This window comes from Oratosquilla oratoria, chromosome 22 (genome assembly GCF_046742065.1).
Source record: "Oratosquilla oratoria isolate Oo_2021 chromosome 22, ASM4674206v1, whole genome shotgun sequence".
Classification (NCBI taxonomy): domain Eukaryota; kingdom Metazoa; phylum Arthropoda; class Malacostraca; order Stomatopoda; family Squillidae; genus Oratosquilla; species Oratosquilla oratoria.
The window spans coordinates 20,464,501-20,487,184 of record NC_134798.1 but is presented as its reverse complement, the minus strand read 5'-3'; the positions used below and the strand labels follow the sequence as shown (position 1 = coordinate 20,487,184).

General features: G+C 39.8%; 2 protein-coding genes across 6 annotated transcripts in view; one reads left to right on the top strand and one right to left on the bottom strand.

The window, feature by feature from the left end:
- LOC143037445 (COMM domain-containing protein 2) overlaps positions 1 to 16,927 on the top strand; it is a 35,260-nt gene extending 18,333 nt beyond the window's left edge. The window contains exons 3-4 of the mRNA XM_076205679.1: positions 1,224 to 1,332; positions 16,257 to 16,927. Coding sequence (XP_076061794.1) covers positions 1,224 to 1,332; positions 16,257 to 16,414 — 267 coding nt within the window. The 3' untranslated portion in view covers positions 16,415 to 16,927. The remainder of the gene's footprint in view (positions 1 to 1,223; positions 1,333 to 16,256) is intronic.
- LOC143037443 (nuclear envelope integral membrane protein-like) overlaps positions 1 to 22,684 on the bottom strand; it is a 190,199-nt gene that overhangs the window by 92,132 nt on the left and 75,383 nt on the right. The window lies entirely within an intron of this gene.

Sequence of the window (22,684 nt, the reverse complement as noted above, 5' to 3'; positions counted from 1 at the left end):
CTTCCCATAAAATACAACTAGGTAAATGCACAATGATGTTATTTATCATATACCATGGAGACAGGTGATAGCAATGAATGGAGGCATGAGCCAGGAGGAGGAAGGAGGGAGAGATGGCAATTAGAGCTAGTGTACAATGCACACACATATACAGTGGGTAATGATAAACATACATAAACACAACCACAATACAAATGAAATTATTTAAACAAACTGGAACATATAGGAGGGTACAAGGGAACCTACTAAAATGGATGGAGGACTTCCTGATTGGTAGAAAGATGAGAGTAGTGCTCAGAGAAAAATATTCAGGTTGGAAAGAGGTGATCAGTGGAGTTCCGCAAGGCTCTGTATTGGCTCCAATAATGTTTGCTATTTATGTAAATGACATTGATGATGATGTGCAATGTTACATGTGCTTCTTTGCAGATGACACCAAATTGTTAAGGAAAGTAAAAACTGAAAAGGATTGGGAATCACTACAGGAAGACCTGAATAAGATATGGAACTGGAGTCAGAAATGGAAAGTGGACTTCAATATTAAGAAGTGTAGCATAATGGAGTTTGGTAAAAGTAAAAATAGAATATCAGGACAATATAAACTAAGGAGGTAAAGAAGGAGATCCAAAAAAGATTTGGGTGTAATTATCTCAAACTATTTGTCCTATGATAAACAGATAAACAAAATTGTTGGAGAATCTATAACCTGCTAAGAACAATAAAAGTGGCATTTACATATTTGGACGAAGAAATTATTAAAAAAAAATATTGGTCACACTGATAAGGCCTAGACTGGAATATGCAGTGACATTGTGATCACCCAGTACCAAAAAGAATATAAAGAAAATAGAAAGAATCCAGAATGCAGCCACAAAAATGGCCCCTGCACTTGCAAACTTGTCATATGAGGAGAGATTGGCTAAATTAGAGTCACCTTAACATAGAAATGGAGATGTTGACAAGTTTTGAAGACAGGCAGCATGGAGATGATTTTGCTTGACCATCTCAAAGGACCACTAGATGCAAATACTTGTAAATATATTGATACAAATGACCATTGTTGGCTATTGTGGTGGTGTGAAACTCAAGGCAACAAATATAATTTCCAAGGATCAAGCTAAATTTAAAGGTGCCATGCCTATATCAGTCTGCATAAATGCATTGCTTATTCTCTTGTCCTTAAGCATAATTTGCATGTTAACTTTATATTTTCTTCCTTTCAGGTTCAGCAGTACCATGATCTTGAATGGCGTTTTGACATAATGGCAGACAAACGGTCAATTCACAACATAGCTGCACCAGTTATAACAATTGGCTTACATTACTATGAAGGTCTGTGCAATAATGTTAATTTATTTTCAGAATTTCTGTACAGTTGAACTTAGATTCAGTATAGGCCATACTCCATCCTGTACAAATGTACAGATTGAAGTTCCCAAATACACAAATTGGGACCAGCAGTGAACCAAAGAATGTATTTTGACATCTTTTAGATATAGTGTATATACATACATAGTAGTAACCAAGAGAGGAGTAGGAGGAATTTTGGATGTACCATATTTTCCGGCTTAAAATGCGCACCCATGCACTTCGTTATCTCAGTACACAGATAGCTCGCACCGACGTATAACACGCATGCCCGATTGCATTTGTCTATGACGCAGTTTTACCTCAGTATTTATATCATGTGAACGAGGTTACATGGAGAAGTATTTTTCATTGGCTAGAGCCACCGCTGGGAAATCTGTTGATTTGTCACTAAATTAAGTGTCAGTTTAGGCATCAATCAGGACACAACTAAGAAAAAGTCGGAACTACATGTACCGGTATATGACTCATGTTGTTCGTTGGTCCCTTATTACTTTGTAGCTTAAATAGTTTGTAGGAAATATGATCTAAAAAAAGTTTATTGAAAGTGAAATATACAGAAAAATTTCGGGATTTTTACAGAAAATGTTCATTTTATATCTTGAGGAAATAATTCATCTTTACCATTTTTTATTTAATACTGAAACAAACTACAGACTGTTTTGTTTTAGCTTTGAACCTGCAATGACAGTGGTGATATAGGACAGTCTCTCATCAAGGTGACGTTTAGTTAATATAACTCCCAAAAGAGGGTGTTGTAGTCAGGTGTTTGACACGAGTTTATGAACGGCCACAACGGAATTTGTACCATACCTAAAGTGAAGCAACAAAGCCAACATAAAAATTCAAACTAGGATGCTGTGAACATGGGCAAATATCATGAATATTGATCATGTTTCATGGTGTTTAGGCCTATTTAAACATGAAAAATAAGATTCAATAGATACCTACCTATACCAAATATTTATATACGGTAGCCCATGCTGGCGTATTCTTTCATGTCACCATGGCTGTTCTTCTTGTTCTCACGGAACGTCACGGAGAAGTGTGCCGTCCCGACTTTGTGACGGCCAACATTGTCACGTTGTTGTGAAAAAAACTACACACACAGCTGCAGAATTTTTATCGTAAGCCGTAGATAACGCGCACCCCCCATTTTTAGGCCCTTCCAACGGAAAAAAGTCACGCACTATACGCCGGAAGATACAGCACATGTTTAGAGAGGAGAGGGAAATATCAGATAATTTTATGGTGGAAGGTAAGTTAAGAGTGGAGGATAGATGGAGAAAGAGGAAAATGACAGATGTCAAATGGGGTAAGAGTATGACAGAAAATTTTGAAAGTAATAAAATGTTTTGGAAGGAAATTAAAAGAGGAAGTGAATCAAGTAGAGAAGAAGAGGTAAAAGGTGCAGATAGAGAGATGTTACTGGAAGAGGCAGAGTAAGAGGAAGATGGGCAGAGTATTTTAGGTAGTTGCTAAATTTGAAGGAGGATAGGGAGGGAAAGGTAGTTGCAGTGGGAAGTGCAAAGAAAATGACAGTGATGATTGAGGAAAATAGAGGAGAAACAAGGAAAAATTGGGTGAAAGCAGTTATCAAAATGATGAGAGGAGGTAAGGTGGATGGGTGCCATGCGGAGTGTCACAGTGACTGACAGTGGACTGGCTGGTGTGGTTGTTTAATGTTTGTTTAAAAGAGGGCAGAGTGCTGGAGGATTGGAGGAATGCCTGTATAGTTCCACTTTATGAGTGAAAAGGGGGACAAGTGTGAGTGTAATAGTTTCAGAGGGATCAGTTTGTTTAGTGTAGTTGGGAAGGCTTATGGGAAGGTTTTGATTAAGAGGATTAGAGGATTAGTTAAGGAAGAGTGTGGGTTTAGGACAGGTAGGGGTTGTGTGGGTCAGATTTTTGTGGTAAGGTAGATATGTGAGAAAGCTTTAGGAAAAGGTAAGGATGCTTTTTGGGCCTTTATGGATTTGGAAAAGGCTTATGACAGGGTAGACAGGAAGGAACTGTGGGAGGTGTTGCAGATATATGGGATGGGAGGAGAGCTTTTAAGAGCAGTCAAGAATTTTTACGAGAGTAGTAGAGACTAAGAGTAAGTTAGAATTAGAAATGGAGAGAGTGAATGGTTTGAAGTAAAGGTGGGAGTTCACCAAGGATGTGGTATGTTGCCTTGGCTGTTCAATTTATGCATGGATGGGGTGGTGCAAGAGGTAAATGGAATAGCAATGGCCTGGGGATTAGAGATGTTTAAAGAAAATGGAGTAAAATGGGAGATAAGTCAGTTGTTGTTTGCTGATGACAATGTATTTTTGACAGGATCAGAGGAGGGATTAAGGAAGTTAGTGACAGAGTTTGGGAAGGTGTGCAAAAGAAGGAAGTTGAAGATAAATGTGGGTAAAAGTAAGGTGATGAGATGTACAAGGGGAGAATGTGGCAGCAAATTGGAAGTGAGTATTAAGGGAGAGAGACTGGAGGAAGTGGATAGCTTTAGATACTTGGGTGTGAATGTGGCAGGAAAGGGAGGAGTGGAGGTAGAATGTAGATTGAGAGAAGTAAGTAAATCCTTTGGGGGATTAAAAAGTTTAATGAGAAATAGACATTTGGGAATGGATGCTAAGAGGAGATTGTATGAAGGATTGTGCAGACACTACATGGGGCAGAAACATGGAACAGAAGAGAGGCGTTTGAATGTATTTACCTAGTTATGTTATATGGGAAGGGGAGCAATGCTCATAGTGGCCCTTCTTTGTACCTCGCAACATCTAGTTTGTTCTTAAATTCATGTATGGTGTTTGAGATGAAATGCCTGAGAAGTATGGTAGGAGTTACTAGGCTGGATAGAGTGAGAAACAAGGTGAGGGGGAGAGCAGGGGTGGAAAGGGAGTTGGGAGGTAGGGTTGATGAAAGAGTATTGGGATGATTTGGACACACGAAAAGAATGAAAGATTAGAAGAGGTGTGGAAGGAATGAACATGAGATGATGACTAAGGATGAGATGGATGGATGAAGTAAAAGGGGCATTGGGAGAGAGGGGATTGTCTGTTGAGGAAGGGAAAGACAAAAGATAGGGATGAGTGGAGAATGGTTGTGTATGGATGATGTGGTGATGCATGGGAGTGTGTGAATGATATTTTGATGCAGCCCAAAGGGATTTCTCCCTATCTTTTTTTCTGCATGAGGGGACAGCCAGGGGTGGGGTGGGTCACCAATTAAATGAAGTGGTCTTGCTGTGGATGTGCTAAGACTTGTTGTATTGTTTCTGACCCATGGTAGTAGGTGTGATGTGGGTATAACCCATCATCCAAGAGGGAGGGGGATGAATGAGAGTGGAGTATGTGGGGATGGAATGGGTGGGAGTGGATTTTATGCCATTATTTTTTGGCCTCCCTTGTAAGGTGGAAAAAGCCATTGGTATATGCATGTATATACTTTAGTGATTGTGTCAGTGATATATGGATAAAGGAAGAGCCTATATATTTTAGAAGTGAAATGTTTGAGAAGTACATTTGGTGTCATGAGGATGGACAATGAGAAATATGGAGGTCAGGCAGAATTAGGTAGAGAGCGACTTGTCAGATATGGTAGATCAAAGAGTACCGAGATGGTTTGGATATATGGAAAGAATGGGCAAGGAAAGAAAGGAGAGAGAGAGAGAGAGAGAGAGAGAGAGAGAGAGAGAGAGAGGTGGAGGGGGAGGTGAATGGAAAGCAGGATGGTAACATGAACTTAAAGGACAACCAAGAATTAGGTAGAAGGGAGCACAGATAGCAAGAGGAATATCTGTCAAACAAGGAAGAGAATGCAAAGACAGGAGTGAATGTAGTGGTAATAAAGGAGTGAAATGCAGCCTTAAGGGATGTTCTTGCCTGCTATGTAAGTTTTTTTTTTTAAGTGGAAGGGGAGAGGTTCACCATATAATGAAGGTGTGGGAGTAAATTAACTCCTGTTGTGGAGGTGCATTGCCTTAGATCCAAACAATAGGGCAAAGGAAAGGGGTGACTCTTAATCCGTGAGGTGCTAAGATGGACAAATGATGAATGGGTTTTGGATGGGTGTAGGATGAATGTATACTTTGATTTGGAAGGGGAAAAGGCCTTTTAATATGTATATGTATATATTATACCCACACATACACACACTTGTTTGAATGATACCCCAAAGTCAACTCAAAGGTGGGACACCAACGCTTTTTCAGGATTTCCCAAGAGAAAAATGTACTAAAAAATCGGGATATTAACTTGAAATTAATATATTTTGAAATTATTATTCCTCAATCCCTCCTCTAATCCTGCTACAAGCACAGTGTTGTCAGCAAACAACAAGTGGCTTATTTCCCACTTTTCTACATTTTCTTTAACCATCTCCAATCCCTGACCCACTACCCTTGCATTTACCTCTCGCAACACCGTCCATGTATAAATTGAACAGACAGGGTGACATAACACATCCCTGATGAAGTCCCACCTTTACCTCAAACCATTCACTCTCTCCATTTCTAATCCTAACACAAGCTCTATTACTCTTGTAAAAACTCTTGACTGCTCTTAACAGCTTTCCTCCTATCCCATATATCTGCAATACCTCCCACAGTGCCTTCCTGTCTACCCTGTCATAAGCCTTTTCCAGATCCATAAAAGACAAAAATACATCCTTACCACAAAAATCTGATCTACACAACCCCTACCTGTCCTAAACCCACACTGTTCCTCACCAATTACTCCCTCTGTTCCTCTCCTAATCTGCTCAACTAAGACCCATAAGCCTTCCCAACTACACTTAACAAGCCGAACCCTCTGAAACTACTACACTTACACTTGTCCCCTTTTCCCTTGTAAAGTGGAACTATAAAGGCACTCCTCCAGTCCCCCGGCACTCTACCCTCTCTCAAAGAAACATTAACCTCACCAGCCAGTCCACCATCACTGTACATCCTTTTTTCAGACATTCTGCTCGGCATCCATCCAACCCAGGTGCTTTACCTGCTCTCATCATCTTAACAGCTGCTTTCACTTCATCTTTCTTTATGTCTCCTCAATTTTCCTCACTCACCATGGTCATTTTCTTAGCACTTACCACTACAGCTACCTTTTCTTCCCTATCTTCCTTCACATTTGGCAATTCCCTAAAATACTCTGCCCACTTTCCTCTCACTGCCTTCTCTTCCATTATCATTGCACCTTTTACCTTTTCTTCTCTACTTGATTAGACTCCTCTTCCTTTATTAATTTCTTTCCAAAACATTTTTGACTTTCAAAAATCTGTCATACTCTTACCCCATTTCATATCTGCTCTCCTCTTTGCCTCCTTTATGCTTTACTTCTCTTTTCTTTGTACCTTTCATATGATTCTCTCATCCTAATTTGTAGCCAATCTATGAAAGCCTGCTTCTTCTCTTCTACAACCTTCTTTGCTTCCTCATCCCACCACTCACTAACCTTCCTTCTATTTCCTTCCATCCCTCTTGTTCCACACACCATCTTTGCACACCTTATGTCTCCCTCCTTGAACCATCCCCATTCCTCCTCCACTCCTAGTTCTACTCTATCCTTCACTCCCTCCCACTCCTCTTTCAGCTTCTTCTTATACTCCTCCTTTTCTTTCTCATTTTAGCAGTTCACTCTAAGTACCTCCCTACCTTCTGCCCTTTTCTCTTTCTCCACCTATCCTCCACTTTCAACTTACCTTCCACCAAAAAGTGATCTGATATTCTCCCACTCCCCCTTAGAACATGTACATCCTTACCTCTTCCTACTATACTCCTGGTTACCACTATATAGTCCATTATTCCTCCATTTACCACCCATCCCCCACCCTCTCCCATGTGTACTTATGCTTGACTTTCTTCCTAAACACCTGTGTTTGCTATCATCAACTCTCTTTTGAGACACATCTCCACCATCAACTCTCCACTACAATTTTTTCCTGGAACTCCATACTTCCCAATTACTCCATCTATTGGTTCCTTTCCTACCCTAGCATTAAGGTCTCCCAATACTACTACACTGACATTTCTCCCTAATCTCTCTATGCACTTATTTAAATCCATCCAAAAAGCCTCCCTTTTCTATATGCTCTTTTCACTACCGGGTCCATACGCACTTACAAAAACCCACATCTCCTTTTCCAGCTTCACCCTCATCCACATTAACCTTGAAGAAACCTCCTTCCACTCCACTACACACTTACCTACCTTTTCCTTTACTTTTTTTAGGAATGTCCCTGGCCACCTGCTCTACACAGGTGGCACTGATCCCTGGGAACAGCTTCAGTTACCTGGGCTAGTACCACAACCCTTTGTTTTACAACAATTCACCTTCACATTTTTTCTGCACTGAGGGGTGATTCTCCTGTAATCATCCCTCTTCTTCTGCTATTAGCTGGAGATGTAGAGAGCAATCCTGGGCCCACCACAAAGTGTGTCCAATGTCCTCCAAACCCATCACCTCAAGCAGACAAAGGGCTCATTTCTGTTCAATTTGTGCAAAAACTAGGCCCCAACTCACTTGCTAATCAGTACACAAACACTTGGTCATGTTCTATTCACCCACCCATAACCTCACTCCCATCTTCCCAACCCCAGCCTACACCCTTGCCATCCCCTCTCCCCCCACCCTCTTCCTCACCCAGATACTAATCCTTCTCCACCAATATCCCAACCCTGGACAACAACCTACAACACATAGAACACACATCTACATTTTACAATACAACAGTGATGGCATGAACACAAAAACATGAACTGGAACACCACCTCAATTAACACAACATACACATTGCTATCATACAGGAAACAAAACTAAGACACTTGCAAAAAGCATCCAATTTTCACTGGACCGACAGCAACAGCGAAGGACTCATCACCCTAGTCCACCAGTCTATCTGTTTTGTGAAGACTAATGCCACTACCAAAACCTTCCTGCTACCACAGACAATACCACTGAAACACAATTCGAATCTGAACAGGCAACAAGTCCACAATGATGATACTTAACTTGTACATCTCCTCCCCCGTCATCCCCCACAGTTCCAAATAACTCTAGGCCTTACCTTAATCAATTTGCTACCATCCCTAACCATACTGTGGGTGATGACTTCAAAATCAAGTTATCAGCATGGCATATCAACAACCTAGACATGCACAGAGCTTGATATTCTGACACAACTTGATTCACTGAGTCATGAACAACACACATAATTATACACATAACCCCCATCAAACCCTCCTCTCCTGATATCACTTTCTGCTCCCCTGCCTAACCCCAACAACTTCATGGAAAGTGGTTGGAGCCCTCGGATCTGACCACCTTCCAATCATCATCACTAAAACATGAAGCACCCCAGTTGGCCACAAACACATACACACCAATTACAAGAGAGCAAACTGGGAAGCTTTTACTGAAGATACAGAATAACATTTTGAGATACAAAACTGTGCACCAATCACAAGTATAAACACTGCTACTTTTAATACAATTATACAAAGCACAGACAAGAAATCCCCAGAGGCAACAGAAAATAGCATAACCCCAACTTCACACCACAAATCCAAGGCATCATGAGGCACGTGTAGGTACATGAGGATGCCTGTGTTGCCATCTTGATTATATACATATTTTTACTTAGTTGTACATGAGTTACCCCAGGATTCTGTGAACTTATTTGATCACATTTTCTGTGTTTATTATTACTCAGAGTAAAAGAGAACGAGTAATATAGCAGTGACCTTAAATCTTATAATGCAAGTAGTGTGATGCATCGTACATATGGCAGCAGATGCTGCACACAAGAATTTGACTTGTACTGAAGTGGTTGAACACAATACTCCCACATCTATCCCTCAAAACATAGCAGACCAAATACAAACACTAAACACCGATAAACAAAAAACATATGCAAAAAACACAAAACTGGCAAAATTTGGTCAACACAATCACATAACAAACAACAGTAAACTGTACAAAACACTTAACTGCATTGTGCTATCCAACCTTACAAACAAAATATATGACTCATGCAAAACATGCAAAATAATACCAAAAGATGGTTGGCCAATTATCTGGCAGATAGAAATGCCTCCGTGTCATATAATGGCCGATCATTGCACACCAGAAGTGTTAAGAATGGAGTACCACAGGGCTCAGTTCTATCCTCCACCATCTTTAATCTATACATGCACATTTCAGATTTGGAGTCTTCGTGACCTCAGTTTCCATTTCAGATTTGGAGTCTTCGTGACCTCAGCTAGAGAGCTTGTTTTCTGCCGAGACACCAGCTAGTGAATACCTGTTAAATCTATATCTCCGAATAGTGACAAGTGATTCTAGGACTAATTGCATGATCTTTTGACTTCAAAAGTACATCACTCATTAACAAGCTATATAAATCGTTAGTTCATCCACATTTGGAATGTGCTGTTTCCGTATGGTCACCGAATCTCATTAAAGATACTGACAGATTGGAAAAAATACAATGTCGTGCCACAAAACTGAGTCCAAATATCAAATCTCTTCCTATGCAGATGACATAACAATTACATGCACCTTGGAACACAAAACTGCAGAAATATTACAACCATACCTAAACACACATATGGTTTACTACAAATATACTCAAAATAGCCTCAACCAAATCTACAGCCACATCTCTCACCTACTGGACAAAAGAACACAAGTACATACCATGCCTCTATATCAACAACATTCATACCACACACACACACACCCAAGATTCTTGGCATAACATACAATATATCCATGTCATTCAAACAACACATAACAAACCTAAAGACTAAATGCACTGAAATAAATTACAGGTGAAACATTTGGACAAAACAAAGAAACTAATACTATAGTATACAAACAATGCATATGCTCAGTGACGAATTGTGTGAGCCCCACATGGGCCCCTAATCTCACCGAGACATACCTCAACACCCTTCAGACCATACAAAACAAAACCTGAAAGACAATTACATGCTGTACAAATAGAGCAATTACAGACCATCTATACTACGAAACATAAGTCCTCAAAGTCAAGGATCACTTTGACATGAGAGGCACACCAACACTTGCTGCAGCCTCTACAAACACCCACTACACTACATAGCAGAACATCCACACATGTCAAGAAACATCAAAACTAAACCCAATTATCTATATCAGTCTATTTTTTTCCTCCACAACCATCTGGCACAAGCCTCAGGAAACATACCCATAATCATATCACTCACTGCTATATCAACAAACTGAATGAGAGAACATTGCTGCATGCCAGACCCCCTGATACCCATCCCTCTCTACTCCAAAAGGACAGAGTCCACCTGGCGAGACTGTGGTGCAGCCACCCTCCAGCCCTTCCCACCAGAAGAGGCTGGATGATGACTGCATTGCAGATAACTGCCTAGGATGCAACATTTCACCCCATACTAAACAACACATTAGGGAAGACTGCACTGTACACAATCATGCATGCCAACAACACAACATACACTCAATAAAAGGTTTGTGGGAAAACCCTGTTTCAGCCGTGGCATTCCTTAGGGAGCAATGTTGATGATTTATGGGTAAAGACCTCCAAGCTATCATTTTTGAGCCATTGTTTTAGTCTGTCTAAGTTTGGTGATTGGTAGCATGTTTGTGAGAAGATGGTTATGTTAGTGTTCAGTGAAATGAAACTGAAACAGAGGGGTGAGTTGGAGTTTGGGAGCATTGTGGGTTAGATGTTAGGAGTGGCAATGGGGTGAGAGAGGAAAGGTAAGTGATGAGATAGACAAGTGTGGGATGGATTGGAGAAAAGTGTCATAAAAAATGATGTGGGTGAAGGTGAAACTGGGATGGAAAATATGGGTTCCTGCAAGTACTTATGTCCTTCATAATGAGAAAAGTGGTGGGGGAAAAGAATACGGCCACAAAATATTTCCACTTGGATCATAAGAGGCGAGAAGAAAGGGACGGGGATTGGGACTAGGCATCCTTCTTGTAGCCCCACAGGGGACATTCCTAAAAAAAGTAAAGGCATAAGAGGGTCTAGGAGTTTTCCGACCAGCACCCTAAGGTTTGGGTCTTTTAATGTGCGTGGATGTGGTACAGATGAGAGTAAAAGGGAAGAGATAGGTAGTATGTTTGTGAGAAGAAAGATGGATGTGTTGGCTTTGAGTGAAACTAAGTTGAAAGGGAAGGGTGAGTGTAAGTTTGGGAGTGTAAGTGGGAGGTTATCAGGAGTGAAGAGAGCGCAAGGGAGGGAAGGGGTGGCTATACTAGTAAGTGAAGAGATAGGTAAACGTGTAGTGGAGTGGAAGGAGGTTTCATCAAGGATAATGTGGATGAAGGTGAAACTGGAAAAGATGTGGGTTTTTGTAAGTGCATATGGGCCTGGCAGTGAGAAGAGTGTAGAAGAAAGGGAGGCTTTTTGGATGGATTTAAATGAGTGCATAGAGGATTTAGGGAGAAATGTCAATGTAATAGTACTGGGAGACCTTAGTGCTAGGGTAGGAAATGGTCCAATTGATGGAGTGGTTGGGAAATGTGGAGTTCCAGGAAAGAATCGTAGTGGAGAGTTGATGGTGGAAATATGTCTAGAGAGTTGATGATAGCAAATACAGTGTTTCGGACGAAAGTCAAGCATAAGTACACATGGGAGAGGGTGGTGGATGGAAGAGTGGTAGAGTGTTAATGGATTATGTAGTGGTAAATAGGATTATGATAGGAAGAGTTAAGGATGTACATGTGCTAATGGGAGAGGGTGGGGGAATATCAGATAATTTTTTGGTAGAAGGTAAGTTGAGAGTGGAGGATAGATGGAGAAAGAGGAAAGGGACAAAAGGTAGGGAGGTGCTTAGAGTGTACTCTTTAAATGAAAAGGAAAAGGAGAAGTACAAGAAGAAGCTGAAGGAGGAGTGGGAGGGAGTGAAGGATAGAGTAGAGCTAGGTGTGGAGGAGGAATGGGGATGGTTCAAGGAGGGAGTCACAAAGTGTGCAAAGATGGTGTGTGGAACAAGAAGGACAGGAGGAAATAGAAGGAAGGGTAGTGAATGGTGGGATGAGGAAACAAAGAAGGTTGTAGAGGAGAAGAAGCGAGCTTTCACAGTTTGGTTACAAAATAGGATGAGGGAGTCATATGAGAGGTACAAAGAAAAGAAAAGAGAAGTAAACCAAAGATAAAGGAGGCAAAGAGGAGAGCAGATGTGAAATGGGGTAAGAGTATGACAGAATTTTTTTTTAAAGTAATAAAAAGATGTTTTGGAAGGAAATTAAGAGAGGAAGAGGAGGTGAATCAAGTAGAGAAGAAAAGGTAAAAGGTGCAGATGGAGAGATGATAATGGAAGAGAAGGCAGTAAGGGGAAGATGGGCAGAATATTTTAGGGAGTTGCTAAGTGTGAAGGAGGATAGGGAGGGAAAGATAGCTGTAGTGGGAAATGCTAAGAAAATGACCGAGATGAGTGAGGAAAATGGAGGAGAAATAAGGAAGGATGAAGTGAAGGCAGTTGTTAAGATGATGAAAGCAGGTAAGGCACCTGGTCTGGATGGATGCCATGCAGAATGTCTAAAAAAAGGAGGTACAGTGATGGTGGACTGGCTGGTGAGGTTATTTAATGTTTGCTGGAGAGAGGGTAGAGTGCCGGAAGACTGGAGGAGTGCCTGTATAGTTCCACTTTACAAGGGAAAAGGGGACAAGTGTGAATGTAGTAGTTTCAGAGGGATTAGCTTGTTAAGTGTAGTTGGGAAGGCTTATGGGAGGATCTTGATTGAGAGGATTAGGAGAGGAACAGAGGGAGTAATTGGTGAGGAACAGTGTGGATTTAGGACGGGTAGAGGTTGTGTAGATCAGATTTTTGTGGTAAGGCAGATATGTGAGAAAGCTATAGGAAAGGGGAAGGATGTTTTTTGGGCTTTTATGGATCTGGAAAAGGCTTAAACAGGGTAGACAGAAAGGCACTGTGGGAGGTTATGCAGATATATGGGATAGGAGGAAAGCTTCTAGGAGCTGTCAAGAGTTTTTATGAGAGTAGTAGAGCTTGTTTAAGGATTAGAAATGGAGAGAGTGAGTGGTTTGAGGTAATGGTGAGACTTTGTCAACGATGCGTTATGTCGCCCTGGCTGTTCAACTTATACATGGATGGGTTAGTGCGAGAGGTAAATGCAAGGGTAGTGGGTCAGGGATTGGAGATGGTTAAAGAAAATGGAGAAAAGTGGGAGGTGAGCCAGCTGTTGTTTGCGGACGACACTGTGCTTGTGGCAGGATCGGAGGAGGGATTGAGGAAGTTGGTGATAGAGTTTGGGAGAGTGTGTGATAGAAGAAAGTTGAAGATAAATGTGGGTAAAAGATGATGAGATGTACAAGGGGTGAAAGTGGCAGTAGACTGGAAGTGAGCATTAAGGGAGAGCGACTGGAGGAAGTGGATAGTTTTAGATACAGTACTTGGGTGCAAATGTGGCTGGAAAAGATGGAGTGAAGGTGGACGTAGAATGTAGATTGAGAAAGGCAAGTAAATGCCTTGGTGGATTAAAAAGTGCAATGAGGAATAGACATTTGGGAATGGATGCTAAGAGGGTATGAAGGAGTGATTGTGCCAGCAGCACTGTATGGGGCAGAAACATGGAAGATAAGAGAGGAAGAGAGGAGTTTGAATGTGTTTGAGATGAGGTGTCTGAGAAGTATGATGGGGGTTACTAGGCTAGATAGAGTGAGAAATGAGGAGGTGAGGAGGAGAACAGGGGTGGAAAGGGAGTTGGGAGATAGGGTTGATGAAAGAGTATTAGGATGGTTTGGACACATGGAAAGAATGAGTGAAGAAAGACTAGTAAAAGAGGTATGGAAGGCAGATGTGGAGGAAATGAACATGAGGGGACGTCCTAGGATGAGATGGATGTATGGGGTGAAGGGGGCTTTGGGGAAGAGGGGAATGTCTGTTGAGGAAGGACGGGAGAGGACAGAAGATCGGGGTGAATGGAGAATGTTTGTATATGGATGATGATGTGATGCATGAGATGGAATGGGTGGGGGATGGGGGGTGAGGTAGTATGTGTGAGCAAAATTTGACACAGCCCGAAGGGATTTCTCCCCGTCTTCTCCTTTTATGCATGGGGGGACGGGTCGCTGATTTAATGAAGTGGCCTTGCTGTGGATGTGCTGTGTCTTGCGACACTGCTTCCGACCCAGGGCAGTGGACAAGGTGCAGGGATGACCCATCATCCAGGAGGTGCTACAATAAGAGGGAAGAAGGAGGGTGGAGGGGTGTGGAGTGTATCCAGGGATGGAATGGGTGGGAATGATTTTATGCCTTTTCCTTTTTGGCTACCTCCCTTGTAAGGGGGAAAAAGCCTTGGTATATGTATGTATGGATATTTGGGAAAAATGTAAATAAAGTGGTGCGTGGATCAAAATTTTGTGTTAAGGCAGATATGCTAAAAATTTGTAGCAAAGGCTAAGGATGTCTTTTGGGCTTTTGTGGATTTGGAGAAGTAATATGACAAGGATGACAGAGAAAGGTTTGGGGATGTGTTGTACATGTATTGGAAAGGAGGAAGTCTGTTGAGGGCAGTCAAAATTTTTTAATTGAGTAGTGAACTTGTGTAAGGGTAGAGAATAGAGAATTGTTCATTGTCAAGGTAGAACTGTGCTACCAGGGTTGTGTATTGCCACCATGGTTATTCAACAAGTATATGTATCAGCAGGTAAGGGAGGTAAACACAAAGGTACTCGTGAATTTAAGAGCAAACTAGACACTGCAAGATACAAAGGTGGGCCACCACAAGTGTAGCTCCCCTTCCCGTAAAATACAACTAGATAAATACTAGGCAAGAGTTGATTTTGTGAATGAGAATGGAGGGAAGTGGGAGGTGAGCCAAGGAATAGTGGTTTGATGTGAAAATGGAGCTCTGCAAGGGCCAAGTAATGCCACTATGGTTGTTCAACATGGATGTGGATGGGGTAGAGATGGAGATAAATGCAAGGGTGCTAGGCAGAGGGCTGGAGTTAGTGAGTGGAGGTAAGTGGGTCAGTTGTTTGCAGATAATACTGTGCTTGTAGCTGAATTAGAGGAGAGGCTGCTCCAGTTAGTTGCAGAGTTTAGAAGGGTATGTAAGAGGAAAATGTTAAAAATAAATGTGAGCAAAAGTAAGGTGATGAGATGTACAAAGAATGATGGTGGTGGTGGATTGGAGGTGAGCATAAGGAATCAGAGAATGGAGGAAATGGAGAATAATAACAAAATAAATTATAATAACAACTGTTGAATCTAGCTTTGCTGATTGGTAACCCACAGCCCTGCAGTATCTAGCAATGGTCCATGGGTTGTCCCATAGATCTCTTGGAAGAAACTTTGGACTTGTCTGTGTCATATTACTATGGTAGTTTTTATGTGACATGTTGTAAGGTTAAAGAGGGTAGGAGTAGTCAATGATTGTCAGCTTACTTTATGTGAAGAAGTGTGGGGTGGGGGATATCTAAAATTAATAATTATTTTGGGCCTGGTGACCTTTGAGGATCCACCATCAGATAAAGGTAAAGGTTTTACTGAAATTTAAAGATGAATGGCAAGATTATTCTCTAAAGTATCCATTTTGCAAGACCACTGTTGGTAGGTAATCATCACTGTTCCCTTAGAATGGAAGTCTTACCTTGAACTAAATTAAATAATCGGGTCTTAACCTAAACAACAATCTGTAAAAAGTAACATTCTAATGTAGTGGTTGAGATACTCTTAAACACTTTAGGATAATGTCTTACCATAAGTTAAAGTATCTGGCACTTGCCAGAACAAAATATACAGTGCATTGTCATAATAAAATGTATTCACCTATTTACCTTAAATATTTAACTAAATACATGAAAACATTTCATATATAAGACTTTTTTTTTAATGCTTGTTCTTTTCATTTCAGACACTTCAGAAAAAAATGTAAATATGAATAACAGCTCGAAGAGGGTACTGCTTCAAACTGATCCAAATACACTACTTTTCATCACAGAAAAACTAGAAGAAGCACTACAAGAAGTTAGAAGTCACAACTTTAGATGGCTGATGAAGCTTGATAAATGATGCATGCTGAATTAGTGTCAATTTTTTATACTAATGTCCAGTCTCCTCTGTTCACTATGGCTTGCAAATAGTTATAGCAAGTTGTTTATGCCATATATTTGATTCCAACTTAGTATTCTTATTGGTGTACTTGGAGCTGATGATGGCACTTGCATATTGGGAGAATCACTTCCCTAGTGGCCATTCCAAATTCTATAAATATCCTTCCACCCAATTACAGCCCTGAGGGTCTAATACAAAGTCTACAAGTTGTATCAATGTCCTTTACACTACTTTTTTAAATAAGGAAATCTGACACCTGGAGACTGTTCTCTTCCTAAAAACCAATAATATAATTGTCCCAAACTGATGCAACGCAGTGAAGTCTAACATTTCTTCCTGAAATGATTTATGGGAATGTTCAACCATCGTTGGCAATTATAAGACCATGTTTTTAGAATTTGAGAAACTCATGACAACAACTGATTGAGCAAATTGAATGTTACAGGTTTAATGAAATTATATAAAATATATTCAACTGTCTATTTCTAATACACAATATTAAGTTAGAACCTTGAAGCAAGCATAATTTCTGCTGTGATATGAACAAAAAGCTACTCTCTTTTCTACATTATTCTGGCAGCTTTTTTTTTCTAATTTTACTGCAACATATTTCCTCCTTAGAAACGTATACACCAAGTTACATAGGAAGAGCTCTTGGTCCATAACTAGGTAGTATGGGGTAGCAATAGTACATACATACATATACCAAGGCTTTTTCCCCCTTTCAAGGGAGGTAGCCAAAAAGGGAAAGGCATTAAATCACTCCCACCCATTTCATCCCTAAATACACTCCACACCCCTCCCACCCTCCCTCTCATCTGAGCACCTCCTGGATGATGGGTCATCCCTGCACCTTGCCCACGGCCCTGGGTCAGAAGCAGTGTCGCAAGACACAGCACATCCACAGCAAGGCCGCTTCATTTAATCGGTGACCCCCCCTCTCCGTCCCCCCTTGCATATGAGGAGAGGACGGGGAGAAATTCCTTCGGGCTGTGTCAAAATTTGCTCACACATACTACCTCACCCCCCACCCCCCCACCCATTCCTCCTCATGCAATAGTAAAACAAAAAAAATTAACAAACAAGCAAATTAAACAATTGGCAGGCATTACATGTCGCTTGGGTGTTTATCTAAATGAATCTTAAAATTTTGAACCATATCATACTGCACTAACTCTGCAGGAAGTTTATTCCATTCACTGACTACATGGTTTGCAAAGTTGTCTCTACCCATTTCCAAATTAATGTCCTGATAGCTAGTGATTGTCATTTCTCATCTGATTTTATTAATTGTGAAAATCTAGTCACTTTTGACAATGTCAATTCTTTTTAGAATCTTGAAAACCTATATCAAGTCATCCCTATTTTTTTTTTTTTTCTCTCCCTCTTTTTAGGAAAACAGATTCATGTGTTTTTAGGTGATTTTCGTATGATTTATTTCTGATATTTGTCATCAGTTTTGTGGCTTGCTTCTGTACTTTTTCCAAACTCAATATCTTTAACCTCTTCAATACTAGTCAAATATTCACACACACACACAAATATGCTTCTTTGAGAGTGCTGGACTTGAGACTGAAAAAATGGTTCATCAAAAAATGGAAATAAACCAAAAAAGCAAGGATAATATGAAACTAAAGGTGGCAGTAGACTGGAAGTGAGCATTAAGGGAGAGCAACTGGAGGAAGTGGATAGTTTTAGATACTTGGGTGCAAATGTGGCAGGAAAAAGTGGAATGAAGGTGGAGGTAGAATGTAGATTGAGAGAAGCGAGTAAATGCCTTGGTGGACTGAAGAGTGTAATGAGGAATAGACATTGGGAATGGATGCTAAGAGGAGACTGTATGAAGGATTGATTGTGCCAACAGCACTGTATGGGGCAGAAACATGGAACATAAGAGAGGAAGAGAGAGGAAGAGAGAAGGAGTTTGAATGTGTTTGAGATGAGGTGTCTGAGAAGTATGATGGGGGTTACTAGGCTAGAGTGAGAAATGAGGAGGTGAGGAGGAGAACTAGGGTGGAAAGGGAGTTGGGAGATAGGGTTGATGAAAGAGTATTAGGATGGTTTGGACACATGGAAAGAATGAGTGAAGAAAGACTAGTAAATGAGGTATGGAAGGTAGATGTGGAGGGAGTGAACATGAGGGGACGTCCTAGGATGAGGTAGATGGATGGGCTGAAGGGGGCTTTGGGGAAGAGGGGAAGGTCGGGAGAGGACAGAAGACAGGGGTAAATGGAGAATGGTTGTATATGGATGATGTTGTGATGCATGAGGTGGAATGGGTGGGGGATGGGGGGGTGAGGTAGTATGTGTGAGCAAAATTTGACGCAGCCCAAAGGGATTTCTCCCCGTCTTCTCCTTTTATGCATGGGGGGACGGAGAGGGGGGGTCGCCGATTTAATGAAGCGGCCTTGCTGTGGATGTGCTGTGTCTTGCAACACTGCTTCTGACCCAGGGCAGTGGACAAGGTGCAGGGATGACCTGTCATCCAGGAGGTGCTAAGATAAGAGGGAGGGTGGAGGGGTGTGGAGTGTATTCAGGGATGGAATGGAGGGAATGATTTTATGCCTTTTCCTTTTTGGCTACCTCCCTTGTAAGGGAAAAAAAGCCTTGGTATATGTATGTATGTAAAGGTGGCATACACAAATATTGATGGCATGATCTCTGGAATCAATTAACTAAATGACTATCTAGAAATGGAAAAACCTGACATCATGAGAATTGTGGAGACAAAACATAAGGAAATATATCAACAAGCATAGTGGGACAAGGTCTATACAACCACTGGGTGAAAAATAGAACAGAAAAGCAGGGAGGAGGTGTCATGATATTGACCAAAGAGGGTCTAAATGTGACAAAGATAAATGAAGGCCAAGGCAATGTAGAACTAATTATGATCAAAATTGTAAACAAAAGTATGAAAGGCAGAAAATTTGTTGTAGTGTATATACCACCAAAAACACAGGCTTGGTAGGATAGTGAACATTATAAATTACTGGAAGATGCAATGAATTCACTAAATGAGTTACTAAAAGAAGATGGAAACATAGTAATCATGGGTGATTTTAATACAAAGGATATAATCTGGGAAGAAATGATAGTAAAAGGGGGAGAGGATCACTGGAGCAACATTCTACTAGATATGACCATCGAATACACCCTATCTCAGTGGGTTAAGGAAAATACTAGATATAGAAACAATGAGGAACCATCGAAACTAGACTTAATATTAACTTCTGAACCAAATATTGTGAACAAAATGGGAGTACAAAACACCAATTGGAAAGAGTGACCATATACTAATAAAATTTAAATTAAAAGAACAGAACAATGTAAGTAGAAACAATAAGCATAGAGAAGGAAGATTAATGTACCATAAAATGGATTTTGAAAAACTAAGAAAAAATTTCCAATACACTAAATGGGACAAATTTTCCAAAGAGGAAACAAAGATGGAAGACAAATGGAACATATTCAAAGAAAAGTACAAGGAAGGAATTGACAAATATGTACCAAAAAAGAAACAAAAGAGAGACTTATATAAAGTGTTGGTATAACAAAAGGTGCAGTGAGGCTGGAGACAGAGGAGACAAAGCCTGGAAAAAAAGAAAGAAAGAAAGAAGAAGAAGAAGAAGAAGAAGAAGAAAAAAAAAAAAAAAAAAAAAAAAAAAAAATCCAAATGGCAAATATAGTAAAACCCCGATTATCCGAAACGAAAGGGGGGAAGCCTCTTTCAAATAAACCGATTTTTCGGATAATCCAGATTTATCAGAAATATATTTCGTGTTGACATACTTTGTGTGCGTGTATTTACCTAGTTGTATTTACCTAGTTGTATTTTACGGGAAGGGGAGCTATGCTCGTGGGGTCCCGTCTTCATATCTCATTTTATCTAAACTATTTTTAAATTCATGTATTGATTTTGCACACACCACTTTCTCATCTAACTTGTTCCAACTGTCTATTGCTCTGTGAGGAAAGCTGTTCTTTTTAAAATCTCTTCTATAGCTGTCTTTTTTTATTTTCTTTCCGTGTCCTCTTGTATTTCTGTCATCCCATTTTATCAGATTCTCTCTATCAGTAATTTCTATGCCTTTCATGATTCTGTAAATAGCTATCAAATCTCCTCTCTCTCTTCTTTGCTCTAGTGTCTGTAGTTTAAGTTTTTGTAGTCTCTCTTCATATGATAGTTTTGAGAGTGTTGGTGCCAGTTTTGTAATTGCTCTTTGTATTCTTTCAAGTTTTTTTATACATTTTTTTGTACTTGGTGACCATATCGTTGCTGCATATTCCAATCTTGGTCTTATCAGGGTGATTAGGATTTTCCTCACCATTTCTTCATCCAGGTATGTAAATGCTACTTTGATTGTTCTTATTAAATTATAAGTTTCTCCAAAAATCTTATTTATATGTTTCTCAGGTGACATATTATTCATAACAATGACTCCCAGGTCCTTCTCATTTTCTACTTTTTTTATTCCTTCTTCTCCCAAATTATATGATCCTGTTATTCTGTTTTTGCTTTTTCCAAATTCCATTATACTACACTTTTTTGTATTGAACTCCATCTCCCACTTCCTACTCCATTCTTGTACTTTATTTAGATCTCTCTGTAGTGATTCACAATCTTCTTCAGTTTTCACTCTTTTCAGTAATTTTGCATCATCTGCAAAGAAGCTCATATAGCTTTCAATTCCTTCATCCATATCATTAATATATATAGCAAACATTATTGGGGCCAGAACTGTTCCCTGCGGGACACCGCTTATTACTTCATTCCATTTTGAGTGCTGATCTCTTATCACTACTCTCATTTTTCTTTCTTGCAAAAAGTCTTCCATCCAATTTAGCAATTTACCTTGTATTCCTCCTTCATATTCTAATTTCTTAAGCAACTTCTTATGTGGTACTTTGTCAAAAGCTTTTTTTAGGTCTAGAAATGCACAATCAGCCCATCCATCTCTTTCTTGTATTATATCTATTAGCCTTGAATAGAAACATATTAAATTGGTGACGCATGATCGTCCTTGTCTGAATCCAAATTGCCTTGGATTTAGTACGTTGTTTTTTTCCAAGTATTTTACCCATCTACTTTTGATAATTCTTTCACATATTTTTGCTATTGTACTTGTTAGAGAGACTGGTCTATAGTTGGTAGGTTCTTCTTTATTTCCTCCTTTATATATAGGTACTATATTTGCTTTTTTTCCAATCTTCTGGAACTTTTCCTTCTTTTAAGGAACTGCTTATTATGCTATGTATTTTGTCTGCCAGTTCATTCCTGCATTCTTTCAGAATCCAGTTTGCTATTTCATCTGGCCCATGCGATTTTCTGACATCAAAATTACCCAAGTGTGTCAATATTTCATTCTTTGTTACTTCTATTTCTTCCATAGGGGGGACTTTTTCCTTCCACTCAATCTCTTCAGGTTGTATATTTTCCCTTGTAAACACTGATTTAAAATGTTTGTTCATAATTTCTGCCATTTCCATTTCCTCAGTGTATTCAACTCCTCCTTGTCTTAATTTCTCTAAGTCTTGTTTGTTTTTCAGTTTATTGTTTACAAATCTGTAGAATAGTTTTGGTTGATCTTTACACTTTTCTATAACATCTTTTTCATATTTTCTTTTTTCCTCTCTGCACTTTTGTACATATTCATTTCTATAACCAGTATATATTTTCCATTTTTCAGGTCTTCTGTCTTTTTTCCATCTGTTCCAGGCTTTGTCTCTTTTGTCCTTTAACTCCCTACAACTTTTGTTGTACCAGCATTTTACATATTCTTTTTCTTGTTTTTGTCTTGGGACATACTTTTCCACTCCTTTTTTGTAAATTTTTGTCAAAATATTCCATTTCTCTTCCACTGTTGTTTCTTCTTTGTATATTTCTTCCCAGTTTTCTTGTTGGAAGAATTCTCTTATTTTATCAAAGTTTGTTTTTTCATACATCATTCTTCCTTTTCTATATTGTTCATTTCTTTTCATATATTTTTCTTCATTAAGTTCCAGTTCAATCAATATGTGGTCACTTTTACCTATTGGTGTTTTATATTCAATCTTGTCCACTATTCTAGGTTCAGATGTAATTATTAAGTCTAGCCTCGATGGTTCTTCTTCATTTCTATACCTAGTGTTCTCTTGTATCCATTGTGTCATTGAATGGTCAGTAATCATCTCAAGTAGAGCATTTCCCCATGAGTCATCACCACTCTTTACTGTCATTTCTTCCCA